Below are 26,444 nucleotides of genomic sequence, written 5' to 3' on the forward strand. Positions count from 1 at the left end.
TGGGCCAGCTGTTGGGCCTAGGGTCTGTTTGTTCTTTGGGCTAGTTGGACTTTTCTTTAGTTTTATTTTTATTTTTCACCTTGTTCTAGAACCCTAGGTTTGTACTCTCTAAGTTGTTAGGGAGTTACGCACTTTCGTGCCTCTAGCAAATCCTCTAGAGTGGTAACGACGGAGGATTCTCGAGATAAGGGCTTAGGAAAGTTTTAGGCTTTCCTGGTCTTCTTGCCTACTACTGGAAATTGGGTTCCTTATTACTTTCTTCTCAGTCTACTTAGTTGTACACCAATTGTGGTCTCTAGGCGGCTAGGTTTTCTATCAAAGGGGGTTAGTAGTGAGAATTTGATTTCTTGTATTTTAGGCTCAATAAGTGAGCATATGTGTTAACAGTGAAGGTACTTGTCTTTTGCTTGGCGGCTTGTGCCATCTAGATTTTAGGTATGAGACAGCATCTGATGTATGTGCCTTCTGGCCTTTAGTTAATGAAGCTATCCTTTTATAAAAAAAAAAAAAAAAAAAACTTGTTTTTTATTTATATGAAAAAGTATACATTCTATAACCAATAAGGTTGAGGAAATAGAATTTATCAAAATCGACCGTTGGATGTTATCATGACAAGAAGAAATGGTTATGGTTAAAATTTCAGCTATTTTCGTCATCGTTTGGGTCTCAATCTACTAGGTCAACCCTAAACTCTAAATACCACATAAAACTAATGTGCTCATAACCGCTTATTCGCAACTTCTTTTTCCGATCTGTCAGCTCTCACATTTTCGTGGGTATGAGCTATATCAGCTAATGTAAAAGTTTCAGGAAGTTCAGCTCCTCATGGTTCAGCTAATGTAAGCCGGTTATTCTACATTAATGAAATCTTCAGAGTTTCATTACAAGTACAAAGAGTCAACATTCGGATTCAACAGTTTTTAGTTTTTTACATTTCAATATATCCTGTTGCAAGAAATAAGTTGGTTAAGCTTATGAAGCTTTCTATTTTATCAGTTTTTAAGTTTCTTCATATTACTTGCTGAACAAATAAGTAAAAGTAATCTCACAAAACTGCTACTGTTCTATTATCTATCGGTACGATAATCTTTATGCATGATTTCCTTGTTTTATTGGAGGCTTTAATTTAGGACGTAATTAATCTGATACTCGTTTAGCAATTAGTTCATCTTTAGTGTCTGAGTTCTTGACAAGCAGTGATCCATTAGGAAAGACCACAGAGTGTACCCTCTCCTTCTCTTGCAAAACAGATGTATATCACAAGAGGCAAGTGAAATGACCAGACTAAGACTAGTGATTTATTATTTGTTTATGGGCTGGGGGTTATTGCTCATGTTTTGCACTGGGCAAAATATAAAGGCCTCTACAGGAGGGAGAGTTGCTTTCCTTACCAATGTTCTCGAGCTTCTTACTCTCCCGGAGGCAAAAGAGCCGGGGAGGCCTGCCTGTGATTTTCTTTTTCATACTGAACAAAATTGTCATGGCATGAAATAATTTTTAAATTTTTCAAGAGCGCACCGCAGCTACGATCTTCTTACTCATACTTCTTGGCCTAACGAAAAAGTCATATCAAATCGAAAATAGCTACACTTCCATCTGAGCTGCAGCTATGACCAATGACCTCCCTACTCAAAATTGCCCAATGAAGCAGATAGCATGTAGAGGTTATAATTTTACCAGTTATCACCAGCGTGCCCTTTAGTTTCGCCACTAACTGGCAGTGCTCCAGAGGTCCCAAACCAACAATGCCGTGAGGCTCTTGGAGCAAACAAAGAATGAAGACACAAGCAACAACTCAGTTCTTAAGTTCTTATAATTTAATTTTACGAAATGTATGTCATTTTGTGAGAAGTATATTGCGTCCTCAAACAAATGTGCAAATATTGTGAAAATAATTTCTGGAGTCTTTTATGACCACAAAAAATCAAGATCCATAACGAGAGTGAGTTCCTTTGCTTGTATCCAATTTGGACCTCTAATAAGTAGACTGGTTCTGTTTATTGCCACAAGAGCATCATGGTGACAGCAACTTCTGCAGTAATACCACTAAAAAACGAATTGACCAAAAAAAAAAAAAATACCACTAAAAAAGAACGCCTTTTGAAACAGAGAGTATCTCTAGATATGCTACTTTGTTACAGGGGCATTCTTCTTTGATGGAACTGAAGCTAAGTGGTCACCAATCGTAAAGATTTGCGTCCATGAATTCTGCACCATCGGCTTAGGGACATTAAGTTCTGCGTTCTTCTTTAACCAATTGCAATCCGTTTAAGAAAATCTCGTTATCATCAAACCCTGTACATTGACCAACATTCTAGTTAAAATAAAAAAAGAAAATAAATCATAACTCTCAAATCATATAATTCACAATTCATACAATCTCAGTTACCTGAACCCAAGTCTTCAGCTTCATCAACTGAAAGTTCTAAAAGCCTCGAATTATAAGAGGGCGGTTCAAGTGCCTTCCAATCAGTATTTTCATTGTCTTCTAGGTACATGTCAGTCTCTGTTACCCAGTCTTCAACAGTGCTGGTGTTGTCAAATGATATAGGATCCACATACTCATGCTCTTTGTTCTTATGAACCCTGTAAGAAAATCGATTAGCAAAAGATTAACATTTACAAAACACATATAAAGAGCCTATTGGTTTCTACTTACATCTGTCTTAGTTGCAAGTTGTACTGAACAAAGACAAAATCACTAAGCCGTTGATGCTCTAAGCTGTTCCTTGTCTTGTGCAGTTGGTCAAAAGGAATCTGATTCTCCTTGCACTGAATTAAGCTGCAAGTTTGACTGAGAATATGAACTGCAAAACGTGCCATATTTGGGCAACCACCGCCATATGTAGACCACCATTCAGCTGTTTAAACAAACAGAAGTATTAAAGAAATAATCCCAAATATGAAATACCTACAGTGAAACTACAATGACATAGGCAATAGTCTGGCTACATTTAAGTATCTATCATTCTATCGATTAAAATTATATTAACACACGGTTCGTGAAACTATTTTCTTGAAAAAATACATATGCTTCTTTAGATATCTGCTGTAGCAAATACAGAAACCATGTTTTGGAAATAGCAATGCAATCTAACTAGAGATCCTCACCAGGAAGCAGAGTGTCTCTAGCTCTAATGGCCAAATTCCTCCCCAGATCTCCAACAGCATTTTTGTACAAGTTTATCTCTTTGCTAATTTCGTCTTGAACTTTTAAATCTGGAACCAATTTCTCTATGCAGTCAAGCATTTTTGACATAATCACCTTGTGCATTTCTCCCTTGATGCTATAGAAAAACTTGGGATTAAGGTAAAAACCAGCAGCATGAAGAGGAAGATCCCATAATTTTTGCCACCTGTAATCTATAATATTCCAGTAAGCCATATATTCTTCTTTCTTGACAAGTTCTCTCTTGATTGTTTCTTTTGCTCGATACATTCCTCCAAATACATATCCCATTGCTGCCTTCTTCTGGCTACCAACAATTCTCAAAACTCGCAGGAGCGGATTTGTTAATCGGGTGATCATAATGCACGCAGACCAAAATGTGTGATTACTTAATACATCCAGCATTGCTGATCCTCCTGATGTTTGAGAATAAGGGCACCCTTCCCATTCTTTTGAAGTAACCATAGTCTGCAAATTGAATTTAAGGTCAGCCATATGTTTCAAAGTCATAAAGTCTGTAGCAAACCGAGTTACTCCCACCTTCACAATGTCATTTCCAAAAGTATACCTCCGCATCATATTCAGAATGACGACATGTTTATAGATAAATCTTGTAACAGATCTAGCCTGTTCTATAATAGATTTTATCCACTCAACTTTTCCAAAATCCTCGAGTATCAAATTTATGCAAGCAGCAGCACAGGGAGACCAGTACAGCGTAGGAAACGTATCCATCAACCTCTTCCCAGCAACAACATAGTGCTCTTCACTATTTGTAATTACTTGCAAAACACGCCCAACTCCAACTTCTTCCAACACTTGCTTAAGAATCTCATACAAAGCATCTGGAGAATTTATAAATGAGGAAGCATCCACAGATTTCAAATATGTTGTTCCTTGGGGACTGTACACTGAGAAATTTAGCAATATTCTACCCTTTTCGGAGTTCAATTGGTTTACTAGAAGCGAGCAACCATTCCTTTCCCAAGTATTCATGTGCTGATGAATATCATTCTTTACTTCTTCAACCACATTATTTAATATCCAACCCCGAAGATCATGATACGAGGGTGGTTTACTCTCCATTCCCCCAGAAGCAATTGCATCAATCATTGGCTGAAAATAAACAGAGTTCTTCACGGCACCCAGAGGAGCCTGAATTTCATATAGAAACCGTCCTATTGCCATATGAATCTGCTGACTGTTCACCTTTTCAACTTCACCATTATTGCCAATAGTGCCAGCATTAGCAACCATTGATCCATTTTCATCTCTTACCCTCTTCCTGTTTTTCCCATTTGTATTACTTGTGCCAACATCTGTTTCATTTTCAAACAAATATGAATTGGGATGACTAACTGATCTTCCTTGCGTGTTTTCGTAAAATGGCTTGTCTACCTCACTACGAATAGGAGCTGGGACATAACTCAATTTAGTAGCATTAGCAGAACCAGAACCGAAACCAGCAGTAGTAGCTACAAAAGAAGTTCCACCTCTCCACCCTACTCGTCTATCAACACCCTCCTCTTGATTTTCCGAAAAACTGTAATTCGGTACTCCAGCTTTTCTCCCTAGAGCATTACCCTTATACAAGTCAACTGCTGCAAGAGGCACAGTAGTCAATCCCTCGAGACCATCACTCCTAAAACAATCATCAATCTCAAGAGGCACATCAGTCAGATTATCACCAACCCTAATCCCATTATCAACACTCATTCCCACATCTTCCTCTTGATTCATCAAATTGGGCCCTCCAACTTCATTTTCAGCAAACACATTGTCTAGTTCACTAAAACTACGACTCGGGTTCACACCCATTTGACTCTTTCTGTGCCTTAAAGATGCAATTTTTTCATCTAAGCACTGCAACATGGAAACTCGAACATCAGGAGGGACCTGATCACAAATGGGACCATTTCCTTTTCTACCAGCAAGGTGAGATTTAAACCTATTAATCCCTCCACCCTGAAACACTTTGCCACAATATAAACACTTCTTTAACTCAACTTTTGGGTCCCCAGTTTTAATGTAAAGTTGACAGTGTTTCCATCCTGGGTCTTGTTTCTGTGGGGAAATAGCTACGGGCTCAAAACCCTCCAAAGATGTCATCTTTAACAGACTTAATGATCAATCAATCAATCAGAAAATGCTGCATGCATCAAATACAGACTTAATGATCAATCAAACACTACCCAGAAAATGCTGCATGCATCAAATAAGCTGATAAAGGTTCTGAACTGTGTGAGATGGATTCAAAGGAGAAGATGACTTACTTGTCTTTGGTGATTGCTGTCTCAGTCTTTGAGTGCGTTTGGGAAACAGAGAAATGGTGAGGGGTTTGTGTTTTTATATGTGGGAGTGGGAGGACCCAAGCGTGCGGGTTTTGATGGATTTCTATGTAACGTAAGAGCTCGACCCGGTTCTCAACTCATGACCATTGACCAAAACAAAAAACCCGGTTTTTTTTTTTTCTGTTCTAGAAGTGTTGCTTTCTTGGTTTAGATACGTGTAATGGGCACCAATTTTCTGTAAGGCCCAGGTTGGCCCGATGGCATGTTTTCGGAAAATCAAACCGCCAAGTTTTTTTCTTCTTTACTTGCTCATCGGAAACGATTGAAAGTGTAATGCAAGAACTTTATATGCTTCTGATAAAGTGTTACTGAACAAAAATATAAGCATTTTCATTTGAAATTGGTTTTGTAATCAGAACCTCAGATGTAATCTCTCGCTCAGCTGGTTCTAAAAATATTGGTCATTGACCTGTTCCTATTGTTGAAGGAAGAGCTCTAAGTAAGAGATGGCCTATTCTATGCTTTGGAGAATAATTTTTCCAAAATCCAAGTTGAAGGCGACTCCAAACTTGTTATTGAATATATCAACAAGTGTGTAACACCCTGCAATCAAAAAATGATTATCAACGGCATCAAAGATATAGCTTCCAAGTTTGAAGACATGTCACTATATCCTCTGAGAGAGAGAGAGAGAGAGAGAGAAGTGATTACCTCCAGAATTATCATAAGGGCGTTTTGCATTTCTAAAACCACCAAAAAGTGCTTTTGATGTAGTTAAAAAAAAAAATCAAAGTTATAGAAGAATACTTGCTCATCGGAAAATAATAGAAAAGTAATTCACATACTTTTGACAACAGTGTCATTGAACAAAAGTTATTCTTCTATAAGCAACTTCAGTTGAAATTTCGTATCAAAAATAAAACTTCAATTGAAATTTGTTTGGTAACCAGAGATTCAGATGAAATCCCCCACTTAGCTAGTTCCAAAAATATCCACCAATAGAGGTAGAGCTCTAAGATACGACCTAATCTATATATGCTCTGGAGAAGAACTTTTTCTAAATTCCAAGTTGAAGGCAACTCCAAACTTGACATTGACAGGTATCAACCACAAGTGTGAAACACCCTAGCATCTAAAAATGATTACTAACGACATCGAAGATATGATTTTCAAGTTTGAAAATATTTCCTCTTTCATTACATCTTGTGATATGCAAATTTCATTGTCAATGCGATCACCTCATTGGATTATCGTAATATGTCTGTCCAATTTTAGATCAATGGTCTTTCTCTCAATGCTTTGCCCAATTCATTTCAAATTGGAATGACGCAATATACTGAGTATGAGAGATTTTTTTTTTTTTTGTGAGATATAAATGAAAAAAGAAAAATTATGGATTGGAAATTGTTGCTAGTCTCTTTCTTTGTATCTGAACGGAAATGTGTAGCATGTGAAAGGAATGTTGTAGACTTTTAGCTTTGCCCTTTTATCATTGTCATTAACATTGGTGTTTAGGTTTGCATAAGTTTAGTCACCATCTTTGACCAAAAAAAAGTTTAGTCACTATCAAATATGAACAGAACAACAGATCATCTGGTACAGTTGCCCTATTTCATTGCAAATGAGGAACTCTTTGTCTCTGAGAGTGGGATTGCTTGGGTAGAGAAGGAGCTGCAGGATGTCTGAACACCAGACATAATAGGATAAGCTTTTCGTTTTCTTTAGTACAGCTACATGTGCACTCTTTTGTCTCCTCTGCTGGACTGACTATGCAATCATCCAACTATCCAAGCCAGCAAGTCACGCAATTGCTTCAATCCTCACCACTCTCATCTACACCTTCAACTTACAGAGACTAGTGGAAAGTTCGGAATATAGTTGATGGGATACACTCTCGAGTACTGTAGAATTTTCATAACTTGTAACGTTGATGGTTTCTTCAATTTCCACGCTACAATGACAAAAACTGAAAAGAACTGAAAGACATTTCGTACCAGCTTAATATTAAGGTCTTTCCAAGTCTTGTTTATATTATCAGCACATCAAAGAGGACAAATCTTCTTTCATTTTCTCTATTGAGTTCCATAATATTCTTCCATCTTGATTGCAACTTCCCACCCAATCATGACATTGCCAAACTTGTCAATGAATTAAACAATTGCAACTAACTCAGAATGCATTTGATTCTCACTTGAATTTCATCATCTATAGAAAGATCCCATGAACTATGGACCTTTTCTCTTTTCTTTTAACATCTAAAAAAAAAAACAACAAAACTAGCTACATGTTTTTTTGAATTTTTCTCCTTTCAAAGAATTACAACAAAGTGAAAACACAAAAGAGAAGAAAAAAAAAAATCCCTTTGCCCCATTTACCAACATGCTTGATGGTATCGATTTCGATATCGAAATAATCGACTCTTAGGGGTCAAAGTAATTCAATCGGACGGCTGCCAGGCCGAGGCGGTGAGCAAGGAAAGATCCTTCCAGCCCAACTTCAAGCACCCATTCTCCTCCACCAATGTGTACCCTTTCCAAGGAAACATCCCAAGCAACAAGCCGGCCTGGGCGGCCGGGTTACCGCCAAGCGAAACGGGCCGAAACCCGACCCGCTTCAACTCCTCCCCCCACCTCTCCACCTTCACCTCCCCAGTCCTCTTGGGCCCACCCACGGCCAGGATGTTCCTTATCTCACACCCGAACAGCTGCTGCTCCACCATATGCCTCTCTAGGCTGTCCACAGTCAACCCGTCCCCGAGCGCGTCGAACAACGCGCTGTAGTAATGCAACGCCTCCACGAACCTCCCCAGGAAGCTCCCGCTGTGGCTCAGGTCCTGCTCCACGATCGTGATCAGCTTCGGCCGGAGCAGGCTCAGCGACCTCAACGTCGCCAGGTCGCTTCCGGTCACGTCGTAGAGGCAATGGTGCATCCAGTGCACCACCGTGGCCTCGCTCGGTCGGATTCCGAGTTGACTCAGCTCCGATATGCTCCCGATTTTGCCCTCCAGGGCCTGGAACTCGAAGGGCAGGCCGAGGGAGCTTGCGAAGTCGGCGAGCCGGCGGCCGGTGGACTCGAGGAGCTCGGTGGAGGATCCGAACCCGGTGATTCGCATTGACCGGATCTTCCTTGACCGGGAGGCCAGGATGTGGAACAATCCTGGCCACTGGAGGCCCTGCATTATATCCAAGTCGATGACGTGGACGTGATCCTCGCCGTCCAGGGCCTGGAAAATCGCCTGGTTCGCCGTGAAATGAGAGAATTTCACGAGCGGGGAGATGGAGTTGTACGCCTGCAGAGCATTGAAGATCCGCTGCGACAGCGCCACCGTTAGGGTTTTCGTCGTCAGAGGCGAGTACGTCCCCAAGCAGGAGCTGATCACGCGCGTCTGCAGCGCGTGGGCGAAATACGCGCCAACGCGCTCCGGCGAGGACCCGAACGGCGACGACAGCTCGGAGATCTCCGGGAGAAGGTCGCTGGCGTCGTGGAGATTATCCATGGCCACGCACTCGGCGCATTGTAGCAGAAGCCCCAAGAGTTTGAGCCCGGCCGACTCGCCCTCGGCCACCGGCTCGGCGGTCGGCTCGCGCGAGAAACTCGGGCGCTTGTTGCTGAAGGAGGAGGGGTCGTCGGCGGCGGAATCGGAGTCGTCGCGGTCGGCGCGCTTGGTCTTCATGGAGGAAGAAGACGAGGTAGGGTTGGCGCCAATTGGGGATTGGGGTACTAAGCTCTGAAGCATGACTGGGTGAGGAGAGAGTAGGGACTCCACTTCCACCTCTGGATTGAGAGAGAGAGAGAATATAGAAGCGGAGGAAAGCTTCGAGCGGAAAGAGACAAATCAAAAGCCTGTACAGAGAGATTTGCAGAGATGGAGTGTGTCAGAGAAAGAGAGAGAAGAGAGGCGAGAGGGGGGTGGTTTGGGAATAGAGAAAGAAGGACAGAAAGTTTGATAACTTTTTAGCATTATTATTTGGTACGTGTCAGTTGGCACGTGTGGGGGTTATCGTCGTCGTCGTCGTTAAGTCCGTTGGTTGTGTTGGGGGTTTAAGGGGGAGGTGATTTGTATGGATTGGTTAATTTGGTTTAGGGATTTGTTTAATGGTCTAATTTGCATCATCTTTGGATTCTCGGACTTTGTTTTGGGAAGATTTAATGGGGTGGGAGGCTTATCTTTGGGTGTTGACATTGATATGTGTTGTTTTTTAATTAGTTGTATGCTCTAATCATGGAGGAGAGCATGATTATTTGAGTCTTGTTTGTATGAATGAATATGATTTAGATGTATATGGGGGCTTCCTTATCCCATTTCGAGAAATTGGTTTTGTTATTCGTGTAAAACCCTACAATACTCCCGAACGACTTAAGCTGTTGCTGTCTCGTATGTATTGGTGTGGTTAAGGTCTATTTTCTCGAAAATGGGCTTCTGGGATGGACATGTGCGGACGATGTTTTGTTGCGGCGGTAGATTAGCGTTAACCGCCATGTTAGTTGATGTGGTGAAGCACTTGATTTTTTGCTCTGTTGGTATGGTTATTGCGGATATTGTTGGGGTTGCTGGTTGATCTCAAGGGTTTGGTCTCAGCGTGTTAGCTCAATCTCATTCGATTTAGTTGGTGAAGGCAATGGCAAGGGACTAGCAACTGTCACTAGGGTTTCCTTCATTTTTGGTTGGTTTGGCCATTGGGGATTACCAAAGAAAATATTTGGGATTAGAACATGGACCCTATAGCTTCTGCATCTGTAATTTTTGTGATTTCAGATTGTGCTATGACCGATAGTGTGTGAAATTACTTAGATAGGCTTCTTTGTCATTGTGTTCTGATGAGGTGAGTTGATATAAGTAACTGCACTCCGTATTATAACAATTGACATTCTATCCCTTTTGAGAAAAGAAAAGAAAAAACTTCTTGTTTGTCATGTTACCATACTTTATAAAGGGTTGATCAAACCAAGTCATAACTTGCTATCTTTTCTAATTTGGAGAGACCAAGTACAAAATGATTTCATTGACTTGTAGTGTTTTTCTATTTTTGGCCGGAGTTTGAATTCCTCTTGTAGCATAATACCGTTAATACGGCAGTCATCTAAATGCAGTTTCTTATGTAAAGAAAAATACCCGAGGGGTACTTGCCTTCTTGGCCTACACATAAGCTTTGGTTCTACCACCAATAATTCATACTTCTTTTCTTTCTGCACAATCATTACTGAATTATTTTGCTGGCCATGTCACGTTTCATTTTACAAAGACTTCAAGCTCATCAAGCAAAAGATGATACCTACACAAATTGAGGGAATATAGTAGATATCCTAAACGAAAATCATGCTTCAACCAGTTTAGGTCATGCTTCAACCAGTTTAGGTGGAGTAGTCAATGCATCTAATCACCCATAAAAGTACAAATGGAGGCCAATCTTCCAGTCAACCCCAGAGGCCTGCACATGCAAGAACCATATCCAAGGAACACAGAACAATGACCCCGTAACTTCAAAGAAGGGCTACCCACCTAGGAGTTGAAACCTGAATCCTAGAATGGTTGTGCAAGAGAGGAAAGTTTTTATTATTATTATTATTTTATATATATATATATATATATTTTTTTTAATTTTTGCATGCAAAAGAAAGATTTTTGTCATGAAACAGATAGGGACCAACTCAATGTAGAGCCTAGACATTCACTTTCCACATCCATACCACTTTTGACACCTACTGTGCTATAGACTAATCATGCGATGTAAACTATTTCTCACTTCATTGTCAAATTCAGATCACAATCTAGGCCGAGTTTGTAGAACAGCAAAGTCACCAGCCCAGCCAAAACAATGTAGACAAAACCTCAAATCAACTATCTACCGACGATAAGCAAGAAATTAACCCACATTACCGTGCACTGTTAGCGTCCTTTTTCCTGGAAATGTTCCCCATCGAGGGTATAAAAATATACATAATGAATATCGTGCCAGCATTTTGAGATTTGACAAGGAACATGACAAACATCACAGACATAAAAACTGTTCAGACCACTATCAATAATCATCACATATTCAGGCACTTCCTAAAAGGAGCTTCGAACAGAATTGATGTATGAAAAAAAAAAATAGAAATAAGATCCACTTCCAAGAAAAAAAGAAGCCAAAAACAATTGGTTTCCATAAACTCAATTTCAGACAATCCAATTTGACAGAAATCTCATAAACCTATGTGACTGACGAAACAGGAACCACAAAGGGAAGTATTTGTGACAACCCGGTTACAGATAAGATAGTCTCAAGTCACATAACAATTCAACATTACTCTGCTATGTCAATATCCAACCCTAATTCAACATTAATCTGCTATGTATCCTTACAGATGAGATAGTCTCAAGTCACATAACAATTCAACATTAATCTGCTATGTATCCAACCCTAAAGATCCAACAAAAATAACACAAATCACAGATAAGGCTGTACAGTATTAGCACAATCTCATACACAGTGCTACATCTTTCATGTTATAGAAATCGTCAGCCAATCAATAACAAGCTAGGTATATAACAATACCACATTGGTTACAAAAATATAGTGCCAAAATTTTTTGGGACTGGAGACATTGCCAAGATTGATGAAAAGAACTCAAATTGCCACAACTACAATCCGTTACAAATTCCAACACCAGAACCAGTTTCTAACCAAAATCCATTTCAGCCTAAAAAATCACAAACATTTCAGGACATAGCACCACTACCAGAAAGTCTAACAACAGTCAACCTAGTTAACCATTGGCAAGGAAGGTATGTCCATCTGTTTAATGTATGAGAAAGCTCTGGCCAATATAGTCAGTCTACAACCAGTTACCAGTCTTAACAAATCCTGATAAATACTTAAACCCAAGCTCAGATTGACACTAAAACTGACTAACTGGTGAGAAATTTAAAGCCAAAATTTAGTCGGTCTGAAAAGACTAGCAACAAAGGCACAAAGACTAAAATGTATTAGAACACCAACAAACATGCAGGTTCGGTTGGTCAAAGAAACCTAAATGCATGAACACTCTACAAAACACTAAACCTCAATTTACTAGCAACGCACAACAGCTAACACCAAGGCTGATTCATTACTGAACATAATCCAGTACTACAGCACACCAGTTTTGAAATGCCTAAACCACACAACCCATTTCATATAACAACAATGACACGAACACAATGCCAAAAACTCTTATGAAAAAAGAAATATCACATTGATATCTCAAGACATTCGCAGGTCCTGCTCTTCTAACAACCACAAATCCACACACCCCACTTCTCTAAAACCCTAAACCTATGAACACCACATTCATAAAGCAAATCGAGATATATCAACCACATTCATAAACAGATCAAGCAACACAATGGGAATCTAAAACCGCAATTAAATTAAACAAAATCAGATGTGCCGAAATATAGAATATTTAAAGTGCGAACAAAACTAAATTAAACTAAACATTGTTTAGAAACCCCATCATAATAATAGTCTTCCACACAGGTTCTATTTCAAAAACAGTAAATACCAAAATCAAACTGGAAGAAAAAGCCATAAACCATTTTCCAGAGAGACGACGCCGTTTTGCTCAGAACCTGAGCTTGGTGAAGAACCACCTGTTCTTACCGGTCTTGAACCTCTCCTCGAACCTCTTCTTGGTCTCCTTCAAAGCCGTGACCTTCTTGTCCTTGCTGGAGAGCACGTCGGGGGTGACGACCTCCTTAAGATCCACGTCGAGGGTGTAGCGCGTGGGCATCAGATGCTGGTAGTTGACAAGCTTGACGAAGGGCTTCACCCTCGACTTCTTGGCGGTCTTCTTGGCCGAGTCCTTGCGGATCACCTTGCTCGGGTACTTCTTGATTCCGGCGACCAGGCAGTGGCCGTAGGCGCGGTCGCGAGTGCCGTCGTCGAAGGCCTTGACGATGACGCCCTTGCGCCCGGCGTAGCGGCCCTGGAGGAGGATCACGGCCTTGTTTGGCTTCAAAAACTTCACCATGGCGGCGGCGCTGTTCTTCTCTCTCTCTCTCGCTTAGCTCTTGAAGCTCTCGCTTGGTTTCGGCAAGTGTGGCCAGGAAAACCTAAGTGAAAGAAATATATAGTAGTGGGAGGCGGAGTGAAACCCTAGTTGTTGGTGGGCTGGGCTTCTGTTTTTTTCATTTAAACTTTGCTCTTGGGCTGGGTCGCATTACTAATCATTTTTGTTAAGAGGTCCAATGAAAAATTAAAGAGAAAATTTTGTGGTAAAATGTTTTATTGTTTTGTACTAATCTTTTCTTTTCTTGGTTTGAATAGGTCAATACACCAAAATGGTAAAGGCCCAATGGGCTAAACGATTCATCATTAGCCACTCAAACGTTTGGATTAGAGTACATCTTAAACTAAGGCCTTGTGATAGAACAAGCCCACTTAATCCCTCAGTACAATCAGCCCAAAATGGGGAACAAAACCGTCGGTTTCTACTTTAAGCTTTCTAATTGTTGTTCCTATCACCTCGGCCATGTTTTATTCTCCATTTGAGAGTCATAGGTACAAAAGAGTGGGCATAAACGGAACTCATTTGAGCATATTAGCCATCTTATTATTATGGCCATGTGGTCATCCTTAGATGAGTAAAGAGGAGTATATTGAGTCGGGTCGGCCCAAATACTGCATGAGCCCGATCCTCTTAAAGTCGGCCCGTTTCATTTACATTCGTTTTTGTTCAATAGTATATGTAAAATACATAAAGAAAAAAAAAAGATAAAAAATCATGTGTAATAATTCTAAATTTCAAATTACGGAAAATTTAATGAACTCATTTTATAAATATAAAAAACGGAAGTAATTTTCAAAAGTACCTCCGTATGTGTATTGTTAGTGTTTTAGTGGAAAATTATTAAGGTATATGTGTAGAAGAATATGAAATATTATTATGGTAGACCTAAACTAACATTTTTTTTTTTATTAAAGAAAGGGTTATTATCACAAATGGTACCTGAACTATATCTCAATTTTATCGATGGTACCTAAACTTCAATTTTGATCACAACCAGTACCCGAACTTTTCAATTTCATTTTAAATAGTACCTAAGGCCACATTCGGTCACTATTCCGGCCAAAAAAGCCAAATCTAAAATATAAAAAAATTTAAAAAAAGTTCAAGGCAAGTCTATTACCAAAAAAATCATCACTATATATGATCGCAACCCTTGAAATCATCAAAGATCATCACTATGATTGCCTTTACATGCCATTTTTAGTTGGAATAGTGACTGGAGGTGGCTCTAGGTACCATTTAAAATGAAATCGAAAAGTTCAGGTACTGGTTGTGATCAAAATTGAAGTTCAGGTACCATCGATAAAATTGAGGTATAGTTCAGGTACCATTTGTGATAATAACCCTTAAAGAAAAGAAGAATTACAACAAAGAACCTAGTTCACAACTTATAGCTAGACTATTAAAGTAATGAGCATGACAAGTTTGAAGGGGCTAGTATTAGCAATAGAATCGGTAAGAAAGTTGACTTTTCTCTTGATGTGTCTGATCTGGAAACTATGAAGTTGGTTTGTCTGATCTGGAAACTATGAAGTTGGTTTGCCAGCAGCCAAATTATATCTTTGAGGCTAAAACAACATTAATCATGAGAATTCAAATATGGCATACTTTTAACGTATGAGATAAAGTTACAATGAGACCTAGCAAAGGTTCGGAGAGCGCAACCCTTGGGCATGGCCTCTATGCACCTATCTGCATTCTTGATAGAGTACTATTTCGATATCTTCATTGGTGTCGCCTAAACCAAGTCTGACTCTTGCCATGTCTTCTCTTTCGCAGATCTCCACAACACCGGCCGTCGTGGCTAGTTGGCATGGTAGCCTGTGTTCTCCTGATTCGATGGTCTCTTGATGTGAAGGTCTGCCAATACCCATCGAGGACATTGTTTTGTGGTGGTTCGTCTAGGTCAAGGCGAGCGCGTCTCGAATGTAGATGTGTGCTAATAGAATTACAGGCAGATTTGGTTAGATCGCAGCGCTTGCATCTGGAGAGATGGTGTTTGTCCAAGTAGGGTCATGTTTTGATCGAGTCTTTTCTTCACGGATGGCACACTCGTGGCACGAGCGCCTTCATGCTAATGGGCGACAAATGACGGACTGATGGCTAACCCAGTATGAGTTGGCTGTTGGCGACGGAAAGAAGTAGTGGGGAGGATGCGAAGGTGGTGAATTGTTAGTCTGATTTATCCGAGGTTCATAATTCTTCCCGGGGAATGACGCCGGTGGCTTCATTCTAGCTGGGTTGACCGGTGATGCGGGCGTCATGGTTTCTTTATCAAGTTCTATGGCCCCACGTCACCAACAAGCTTGAGGCACGGTGTCGAGTTGGTGCGGTGACGGTGGCAAGGGCAAACGCTTTTTTGGATTGTTGCCAAGGGAAATCCTCATTGGGCTTGGACTCTGATGTGTGTTATTCATATTTGGGTTTGGGCCTTTTTGGGTGGTTTAGGGATGTAATTAGGCTCGATAAGTCTTGGATCTGGATTTGGGATCTTGGTGGATTTTCTATGAAAACTTAGAATCCAAAATCATTTTCTTTTTGGTACCTAATTACGTTTTATTCGGATCAATACACACGAGAAACTGCAAGGCTTATAAGTAAGAGTTGTCAACAAGTCTAATGATGGATTATGCGAGAAAAAAGATTTATTGTCAGTCTCTCATTAGTTTACTCCCCCTCCCGAGCTTCACTCGATATGTGGAGTGATATTGCGTTTAGCGGTGTCTCGACCCTACAGGTGTGAGTGTGAGTTATTGTAATATCAATTTTGTTTATTGAGCAAAATGGAAGCTCTTTCTACTAAAGAATAATTATGTTGGAGGAAAATGCTTTAAATATTCAACCAAGTAATAATGAACTCTGTTAATGATGTTAATGATATAGATTAACAAATTATTTGATCATTTGATTAGGTAATTATCTGATAAGAATGAAACAAGGGTGACATTAGCCTGTCAACACCCAACAACTGCCACTCATAAAGTAGGTACATGATAATATGAACAATCATTTTACCTAGTTTTATATTTCCAGATTCTATAAATAGGCAAATAGCCAAAACTTCGCGAAGGAGATTTGTATTAATGTATGCCATAAGAAGATATTTCCTCTAATATATTGAAGTCACCAACACAAAAATTGGAATATATGCAAATATCAACTAGACCCCTCGGATACAAGCTCAATCATGCAAGTTTATGGGAATGTGGTATTCGTCGAAGAAAAAAGTGATTGGACCATCTTATAAGTGTTGTTAATAAAAATATTGATTATAAATATCAAGGATTGAGATCATCTTATAAGTGTTGGGTCATTTGCACCGTTGGTGCATAGAATAATTTCCATAATTGAAGTTAATTTGTCAATCACCTGTGCTCGATCTGTTGCTTTGGTTTTAGTCTTATCTAGTCATTTTCATCATTTGATAATGTAAATAATTTTTTGATCGAATCATAGTCTCACTCTCACCTAATGTTTGAAAATGAAATCACTTAATTAAAACCCACACTGTACATGATAATCCACAGTCAGAAAAGTTGCCGGAAAACAACAGCATTCTCGTATTATTCGGAAATCCGACCATTGGATAATATCAATCAATAAAGTTTGATCGAGTATCCAACATACATGGTCCTTGATTTCCCTAAATAAAAAACTAAGAGAGAAGAAGAAACACAAATCAAATACAAATGGAAATCAGATGCATCCATGGATTAATATAAAGCCTTCAAAAGCAAGCATCCAACATACAACAGCAACACAAGGCACCACAGACACCCTTCCAGAAGCCATCGCCCTTCGGCTTGGTTTCGACACGACCGTCGCTCCCGGGCAAGTCGGAGCCGTCTCTCGTGGTGGGATAGCCTGCAGGAGGCGGCGCCTGGACGTAAGGTCCCTGTTGAGAAGCCGGAGCGGTGTACGCAGCTGCGGAGTTAGGACTTGAATTCATGATGATAGATGATATGAACTTCGAAAGTATTGATCCGGTAGGGTAGTATTAGCTAGAAATATATTTGCTTGCAGAGAAAAGATGGGATGGAAGAAGCAGGGTTTAGGGTTGTTGAGTAGATGATATAGATGATGAGGAGGAGAGGAGATTATATATAGAGATGGGAATGGTGGAGCCGTTGTTTCTGAGAAGGTGGTGGGTTTTCTGCGGCGGGCTCAATGTCGCGGGGGTATGTAGGGCAATTTTAACCAGACGACACTCTAACGCCATAGCAATTAATTATTAGTCAAAAGCTTACGATGCAAGGTATATTGAGCAAAAAATGTTATTTGTCAATTATTTTAGGTATGTGGCACGAGACCTCCAAGATGTGGACACGTGTGTTTTCGTAGACATGTGGCTTCTATAAAGATCTCTGATCAAATGCAGAAATATGACAATGTGTTAAATTGAGACTTATATGTAATTTTGTTTATTTGATTCGTAAATTTTTTATATTTGTTCGTTCTTCTCTTGCACCGGTGTTTCGATATTGTGATTATTTTTTATAGTGACTTTTTCAATATAATTGGTTGTTTAAAATTTATATGAGTTTTTATTTGAAAAATAATAATTGTCATAAGATATTTTACGCATTTTTATATTTAACAAATGAACTCCATTACATTATGAAGAACGATATAATAACTTATGAATTATTTGTCGATGGATAAGACAAACAAAACTCTCAACAAGAATTTAGCTAATCCACTAGACCTTCTAAAATATCTTGATACAATATGACTCGCGTTATTTATTGCACTGAACCTATGAGTCATCATATGAGTCATTAAAAGATCTCTCTATCTAATCTACTTTCGTATATCGCAGCTCTATCAAATGTTCGTCACTTCATCACACAAGTGGTAGCCGCTAGAATGGGCATGCAAGAGAGACCGAGTTAAATTGTCAAAAATCATCGTGGGAATCAGTTCTCTACAATTTTTTATTATCAGTTATGCATGAAATAATTCTATGTACGTATTGACTCATTTTATGAACGGGAAAATCATTTTATGATCATCCGTGATTTTTGTTTTTGAAATGAGCTTCACAACCATCCAAGATTGAGTGATTAGAATGAAATCTAAGGTTGAATTGATTGCATACTAATTACTTTACTGTTTTAGTTAAATGAAGTGCATGAAAGTGGACGGTTCCTTTATGATAATGATGTTCTTCGGGTGCTTTGCCTCTCTCTCGGTATGTAGATCGAGTAATTGGTGCTTCTTTATCTCACATAGAGCTATTTTTCTTACCTTTCTTCCAACAAAAAAGCTATTAATTAACACCATCTAATAGTATTTAGATTGGAGGTCATTCACAATGGTGGCAATTATAACATTAAAATAAGTTGAAAAATACATGTGTTCTTTCTTGTTAGATAAGAGCAAGTCCACCCATTGAGGGTAAATGTCAAGGTCGAAAAGTCAAGGGGTCGACCAGTCAAGAAACTGTTCACTGCCACTGGACTTGGATTTCCACCCGTTCTGTTTCTTGACCAGTTAGTTACTGTTCATTGATTTTTTATTTTTTAAAATTGTAAAATTGAAGTATATTTTATGTAAATAGATGGTAATAATGGAGATTTATGGATAACCTACTAACAAAATAATTAATTATTTTAAGTGAATAAAATAAGACATCGAATTTATATTATTTTTATAATCTTTTACAATTTTTTTGGTTACCGTTTTTTATTACTGTTATATATACACATATTTATTAATTGAACACTCGGGAATATTTATATGAATTTTTCACATGGTGAAATTAGTACTTTTTTGACTCGATAATAAAGTATGCGATGCGATGAGTCTGTGAGAATTTTTGGAGAATATTTTGGATACTCAAACTAATTTCTACGCATTTTGGAAGTTTTGAAATTTTGGAAAACATGTAAATGAAAAAGAAAATAGGTGTGGTGTGATCAGGACCATCGAATCTTCCAATGATTCATCTGAGCCGCCCAAAATTAATTGGGGAAGGCTATAAATGGGGGTCAGATCAGGTCAAACCCGCTAGAACCCTCGACCCGTGCAATGACGTTGCTACCCGAAAGAAGACCCGACCGGAAATTCCTTTTCCGGCAACAAAAAACTGCAGACCACCGCAGTTGGGTTCGGCTCGTCATCGCCGACTTCTTCCCGGTCGCGGCTAGCTCAGCCATAAATGGAGCAAGGGGGGAGAATCGAGCACATGAGGTATAGACACCGCATGTTGGGTTTATGCTTCTTCCGGCTATCACCACTGTTGATGCATGAGGTATAGACACTAATTTTCCCTTCACGCTCTACACGTTTATATACTTGGTTTCGATTATAGTTGAGTTTTGATGGAATTGATGTTTTGGGTGGCATCGGCTTGGCGGTCCGGCGTCTTCTCTGCTACGCTACAGAAGACTGGCATCGACGCGCAGAGGTCTCTCGGCCGAGTTGCTGACGTCAGCCACGATCTGGAGCTGTTGCCGAGCTGACAACCGGCGAGCTTGGGTCAAGAAATTAGTTAGGGGCTTGGCCTTTTTCTTGGCCTCGGTCACCAAAATTCAAGGTTTGGCCGGTCACTTCTCCACCGGTGGAAGCCATTTTTTCTCCATGTCAGTCACCACCTCACCTTTGCCCAGCTGGAGACCGGTCAAGAGGGCACCGGTGGACTTGCTCTAAGAGCTTAAAGTCTAAAAGACAATAAGCACAGAAAGATAAATGGATTAGTCCACGTAGGACTACATTTAATACGTGTTAATACCAACAAAATGGAAAGAGGGGTTTGATGAGAGAGAGCCCTGGAGCTAAATGGACTCCATTGCGTATAATTATGGGAAACATGAAAAAGATAAATGTGTTATCAAACACAAAGAAATTTGACCATATAGAACAAACAAATTTCCACTGGAAAAAGAAATAGATGAAATTAAACTGTAAAAGAAGAATTATTCACTCAAAATAATAAGATTGAAAGAATAATTATTGTACAAGAACAAGCTAGATTGCATAATCAATCAGTAAAGTACATGATCATCCAATCCACATTGTCCTTAATTCAATCACATAATATATATACTGTAAATATATCAGTATATCACACATATCAAACTGTGTCTCTGAAGATGGGTCGAGAATCATCAAGGTGGAGCTCCACTAGATCTTCAAAAGCAAGCATCGAGCATACAACAGCAACACAAGGCAGCACAGCAGCCCTTCCAGAAGCCATCACCCTTGGACTTGGTTTCCACACGACCATGACTCTGGGGCAAGTCGGCGTCGTCTCTCATGGTGGGATAGCCGGCAGGAGGCGGAGCCTGGACGTAAGGTCCCTGTTGTGAAGCCGGAGCGGTGTACGCTGCTGCGGAATTAGTGCTGGAACTCATGATGATAAGATGATATGATGTTCGAAAATAGTTGATCGGGTAGAGATGTGCGCGTTTGCTTGCAGAGAGAAGAGAAGGAATACAAGATTTGAGGTTTTAGGGTTATTGAGTATTTGAGTATATGAGAGAACTGATGGGATTATATAGGGATCAGATACTTCATGGAGTGCTTGTTTCCTAGAAGGTGGGCGGTGTGTTATACGCGGTCGGCTGTAACGCGTGGGCTGTCGCTTAACATAACCAGGGAAAACGAGTGTACGAGTCCCACAAGACTAAGATATAGCTTAGAAGGGAACGCAAACCTAATTGTCTACAGGCGCGTGTTATTGATTTACTTCTTTTAGAGGGCGGTTTGAGACTATAAGTATGAAACCTCCTAGGATCGTAGGATGTGAGTCATATTTTTTTTCTTAGATTAATTAGGAACTTAATTGTGAGTAATTGAAAAATCTGTGTATCTAATGTTAGCCAACTTTCTGATATTCCATTGGACCCTATATTCGTCCGGCATAAGTGGTGCCCATCGGAATGGGAATGAAGAAAGACTGGTCAAAAGCCATCGTGGGAATCAATAATCTATCTAGGTGGAAATTTATTGCTTATTCAAAATAAAAGGTATGGAGAGATTTATTGAGGGTGGTGAAACTGTGAAAAGATTGATTGATATGAAAACCAACTAATGACACGTTTACTTATTTTGAATGAAAAATAATCATGAATCAGAGACAAGTGGAATGAGAGAATAAAGAAATCGGTATTGATTCTGGAGGATTGATTCCTAAACCCATCTTCCCCCTTTGTAATCAAATTCCTGAGTATTAATCAGGAATCGATTCCTGATAAGGAGTTGGAACCTACATTCATTCTGATTCTTTCATGTGTTAGTAAACCCTAAACCCATCTCCCCCCTTCGTAATCAAATTCCTGAGTATTAATCAGGAATCGATTCCTGATAAGGAGTTGGAACCTACATTCATTCTGATTCTTTCATGTGTTAGTAAACGCAGGAATTCTTTTACCTGGAATCATTTTGATTCCTTTATGTGTTAGTAAACGTATGAATGTTTTTACCCCGTAATCATTCCATCCCATTCCAAGTAAGTAAACGTGCCCTAATTGTATCTTCCTTTTCTACGCATGAGCTACGCGATGTGTTCATGCTTTTTTATTTGGGCATCCTATTGTGTTATTTGTCGAGCAAATGGTGAATCTATTGAGCATATTTTTCTTCCTGCCCCTTAGCTGCATTAGTCTAGAAATTTATGTGAGAAGTTTGATATTTCTTTAATTCCTGACTCTATGTTGGACTTGTTAAATTTCACCATTGTGGCTAGGGGAAGTCAACAGTTGTGGGAGTTATGGATTGCACGGTTCTATTCAACTCTTTGGTTTATTTGCCAATTTAGAAATAAGGCCAGGTATGATGGTTATCTTTCCATGGCTCTTCAAGTTTGCCACTTAATTAGCGGTATTATTAATGCTTCTGGTCGATTTGCAACGAGTACTATGGTTAATACATCTCAAGTGTTTTGTATTACAAGATATTTGGGGTCTCATGCCAGCCGCGTTGTGCTCTACATATAAACGAGGTTAATTGGCATGCTTCTCCATATGGTTGGATACAGATAGCTACCGATGGTGCTCGGAAGAGTGCATCTAATCTTGCTGTCTATGGGGGTGTTTATAGGGGTTATAAAGCCATATTATAGGTGCTTTCTGTTCTAAGCTTGCTATTCCAAGTTCAGTGGCTGCAGAGGTTATTGTAGTCATAAAAGCAATTGAGTTGACTTGTTTAAGAGATTGAAAGCATATTTGGTTGGTGGTCGGCTCAACTGTTGTTCTTAATTTTCTCTGTTCCCCACACTTGCATGGTACCTTGGCAACTAAAGGTGGAGTGGGAAAACTGCCTCCATTCGCTTCATCTCTTTGTAATAGAGATATTTTATGTCTCCGTTATTTGTGATTCTCACATGCGGTAAGTTTAAGTGTTCACTGCAAGTTTGTATTCTTTTTCTTTCCTTCAATAAATTTTCCTCGTTTTTTCGAGGTTGAAAAAAAAAACAATTGTTTAAATAAAGGGTTCTTGACCAAAAGCACCAAAATGAACAAAAATTATCTCACTTACCCCAGCAACAGATTTTTATTCCCACATACACAATTTGACAGCAAATGATCATTATACCCTTAACTCAATTAATGAATTACAAGAACTGCCACTCATTCTCTCTCTCCCCAGACGTCGACTCTCTCTCTCGCTCTCTACTTCCGGCGCCGACTGACCGGAGCGATGTCGCCTATTTCCTCCATCGATCTTCTCCGATTCAACTCCCAATCTCCAAGCAGATCCAGCAGATGTTGATCGAGGTTCATTCACCGACGAGCTCGCCGACTTCCTCCATCAATCTTCTCCGATTCAACTTCCTATCTCAACCACCATGAACGAATTCCGGCAACCTCACCAGCTCAACGTCGGCTTTTTCGCTGCAACCATAAGCTCGAATCGAATCTAATTCAGGCTGCTTCGTTCTTCAGACCATTCCAACGTCACCAGCTCCATGCCGGCGTGTTCCCCAGATCCGGCGCCGCTCGCCCGCTCCCTTGCTTCACCTGCAGCGCGGCTCTTCGCAACTCCGACGAGGACTGGAGATTCGGAAAGGTGAGAGAAGTCAGCGGCGAGCTCCAGAGGTGCTTCGATCCGGTGGTCTTGGTCGCGCTCTTGACTTGGGTGCCCAAAGCAGTTGTTTTTTTTTTTTTTTTTTTTAAGTAATGGGGCAGACAGAAAGTGAAATTTTTTTTTTTGAATGTCTATTGGGGGCAGTAGACGTCTATTGGGGGGCAATAGGCGCTTTTCAATTAATATAATCTCTTCGTTTTTTTCTTTAATCAAAGTTTTATTTGTCTAATTTTAGGAATATAAATTCTCATTTCAGCTACCCAAAGTTCTATTGGAGGGCAATAGACGTCTATTGGGGGGCAATACATGGCCAATAGTCGTCTATTGGGGGGTAATAGACGTTTTGAATTTATGTAATCTCCTCTTTTTTTTTCTTTAATCAAAGTTTTATTTGTGTAGTTTTAGGAAGATTAATTACCATTTTGGTAATCTAAACGTGTATTGGGGGGCAATAGACGTCTACTGGGGGGCAATACATGGCTGATAGTCGTCTATTGGAGGGCAATACATGGCTGATAGTCGTCTATTGGGGGCCAATAGACGTCTATTAGGGGGCAATAGACTATTGGGGCAATAGACGTCTATTGCCCCTCTATTAGGGGGCAATAGATGTCTATTAGGGGCAAAAAAACTTTCCGGTGAGATTTTCAGCAATTTCCGGTGGGCGGCAGCCGGTGACCGGAATCCGGCGACCGGTGACCGGATTCAGGCGGCCGGTGACGGGCTCCGGCGAAGTCTCCTATAGTTTCTCTCTCTTCCATTTTCTCTCTCTCTCTCTCTAAGTAACAAAGGGGTGAGGGGTAAAATGGTATTAAAAAAAAATTTAAAACAAAAAAAAAATCTTAATGGGGTATTAGGGAAGACTCCCTTAGAGTGTATTGGGTAAGAGGGAATTAAAAAAACTTAATGGGGTGAGGGAGAAAAAAATCCCTAGAAATGGGGTAAATGGACAAAACCCCTTAAATAAAAATACTATTGGCTACTCTTTGTATCTCATTTGTAAGATAGCTCTTTATATATGCAACTTTCGATTCATTAATATCGTTGACATTTCTCCTCAAATAAAATGTCACCAATTGTTTTAGCTAACGCTTTTACATTGTTGGTTTTTGCTCAAAATTTTATATTGTAATCTTAAATTTAATCTCTAAGATCTAATTGCTCCAATGATATTTTTCTCAAAAGTGAAATAAGTCCTATTTATTTGTCAAATGCAGAGCAGAGAATTTTGCTTGTTTGTGATACATTAGCGCGCGGGAAATGAGAGTTTGAGAGTACTGAGGTTAATCATATTTGTTCAATAGTTGTAAATGTACGTCGGCAATTATCGAACTATATAATTTCTGTATTATTCATGTTTGTTATCTCATTTTAGTGATTTTGATTAATCCCGATCGACTTAGTATAAAAAATCCAATTTCCATGAGCACTTTTAGTTTAAACAAATTATAGGATCAATAAATCGAATAATAAATGGAGTACGTGAAAATGAAAATATAAAGTGAGAAAGATCACCATTATGTATTATCGGGAAATATCACATGAAGAAAAACATGTATTGTCAAACCTGAAACATTTGACAATAAACAAACTAATCCATCGCCAAGAAGATGCCTATAGAAGAATAATTATTCTACAATCTACAAGAATAAGCAATTGGATAATCAATCAGTAAAGCTTGATTGGGTTATCCAGGGGACATATAGTCCTTAATTAGACAAGATACTGTAAATAAAAACAAATCACACGTATGAAACTGGGTCTAATCGATCAAGAGAATCAATCAAGAAAGCCCCAACCTCAAAATATTGGATCTTCTCTAAAAGCAAGCATCCAACATACAACAGCAACAAAGAGCAGCACAGCAACCCTTCCAAAAGTCATCACCCTTCGACTTGGTCTCGACTGGACCGTGGCTTCGGGGCAACTGATCGTCTGTCATGGTGGGATAGCCGGCTGGAGGCGGCGCCTGGATGTAACGTCCCTGTTGGGAAGCCGGAGCGGGGTAAGCTGCTGCGGAGTTAGCACTTGAACTCATGATGATAGATGACACGATCTTCGAAAATAGTTGATCCGGTGGAGATGTACGTAAGAGTTTGGTTGCACAGATATACGGTATGAGAGGTTAGGGTTTGTTGAGAAGATGAGAGATCGAGCGAGGTGGATGAGATTATATAGATGGAATTCGTGGGTGTTTCTTAGAAGGTGGCGGTGAGTTTTAGGCAGGCGGCTACGTACCGCGTTAGGGGAGGATATTATGAGGGACGGTTAGGACAAGGCATTTTGCACTCTTAACTCTTAGCTAAGAGAATAAGTTTACAAGGCAAGGCAAGCCTCTAATTAATGATGATTAATTAAGAAATTAATTAATTTTTATATTAACAATGGTGATTAATTAATTAATTAAATTTTATTTTAAAAGGGGCTAGCCGTATGCCTTCAAGAGCCTTGATTAATGAAATCATAAAATACAAGGGGGGCATAGAGCCTGAATCTCAAATTACAACAAATATTAAGAGAACATCTTAAAATATGTGCACTCGAACATGCACCAATTAGCAAAAAATGCTCAATTGGCTACTCTATTTGTTTTTACACATCGGTGATATATCGGAAAGATACTCTATTATGTAGAAGCATCATTACAAATAGCACCAATTTTCCTATTATATTGCTGCACAAATTCAAATCAAGCGCATTCTTAAAAAAAAAAAAAAATTTGTTTCTCTGTTTCAACCTGTCACTAAGAGGTTGCATCTATTCTCGTTAGGCGAGATAAGACACATTGAGTGTGAAGACTAAGACAAAGCCCACTTAGTCTTACCATACGTTTGGTAAGAGATTATTGAAAATAGTAAACAACTCAACACTAGGAAAATAGAAAAACATAAAATTAAAACAAGTTCAGCCCAAATTCCATCCAA

General features: G+C 39.5%; 3 protein-coding genes across 4 annotated transcripts; all 3 read right to left on the minus strand.

The window, feature by feature from the left end:
• Positions 1–1,924: 1,924 nt before the first annotated feature.
• Positions 1,925–6,434, minus strand: LOC133743245 (uncharacterized). Of its 2 annotated transcripts, XM_062171120.1 has the most exons (6): positions 6,172–6,434; positions 5,443–6,063; positions 3,112–5,318; positions 2,660–2,861; positions 2,390–2,586; positions 1,925–2,295 (listed from the first exon to the last, which is right to left on the minus strand). In XM_062171120.1, exons 3-6 carry the CDS (start codon positions 5,276–5,278, stop codon positions 2,231–2,233), a joined length of 2,631 nt encoding a protein of 876 aa, XP_062027104.1. In that variant the 5' UTR covers positions 5,279–5,318; positions 5,443–6,063; positions 6,172–6,434; the 3' UTR covers positions 1,925–2,230. The 2 variants fall into 2 exon arrangements, with proteins under 2 accessions (XP_062027104.1, XP_062027096.1); XM_062171112.1 differs by having other exon boundaries at positions 3,112–6,063.
• A 1,184-nt stretch (positions 6,435–7,618) lies between these two features.
• Positions 7,619–9,756, minus strand: LOC133725787 (scarecrow-like protein 23). The gene has a single exon (XM_062153166.1). The coding sequence runs from the start codon at positions 9,194–9,196 to the stop codon at positions 7,898–7,900; it is 1,299 nt and encodes a 432-aa protein (XP_062009150.1). The 5' UTR covers positions 9,197–9,756; the 3' UTR covers positions 7,619–7,897.
• A 3,072-nt stretch (positions 9,757–12,828) lies between these two features.
• LOC133725788 (large ribosomal subunit protein eL27) lies at positions 12,829–13,531 on the minus strand. Its single transcript, XM_062153168.1, has one exon. It carries the CDS (start codon positions 13,450–13,452, stop codon positions 13,045–13,047), a length of 408 nt encoding a protein of 135 aa, XP_062009152.1. The 5' UTR covers positions 13,453–13,531; the 3' UTR covers positions 12,829–13,044.
• Positions 13,532–26,444: the final 12,913 nt, after the last annotated feature.

The sequence above is a fragment of the Rosa rugosa genome, chromosome 1 (genome assembly GCF_958449725.1).
Source record: "Rosa rugosa chromosome 1, drRosRugo1.1, whole genome shotgun sequence".
Lineage (NCBI taxonomy): Eukaryota > Viridiplantae > Streptophyta > Magnoliopsida > Rosales > Rosaceae > Rosa > Rosa rugosa.

Bases quoted from the DNA above. Each gene is read 5' to 3' on its own strand.
- LOC133743245 (XM_062171120.1), bottom strand. From the start codon at position 5,278: ATGACATCTTTGGAGGGTTTTGAGCCCGTAGCTATTTCCCCACAGAAA. The intron at 2,862-3,111 runs GTGAGGATCTCT...TTGTTTAAACAG, and splicing joins TAGAGACACTCTGCTTCCTG to CTGAATGGTGGTCTACATAT. The intron at 2,296-2,389 runs GTAACTGAGATT...GTCAATGTACAG, and splicing joins AGCTGAAGACTTGGGTTCAG to GGTTTGATGATAACGAGATT.
- LOC133725787 (XM_062153166.1), bottom strand. From the start codon at position 9,196: ATGCTTCAGAGCTTAGTACCCCAATCCCCAATTGGCGCCAACCCTACC.
- LOC133725788 (XM_062153168.1), bottom strand. From the start codon at position 13,452: ATGGTGAAGTTTTTGAAGCCAAACAAGGCCGTGATCCTCCTCCAGGGC.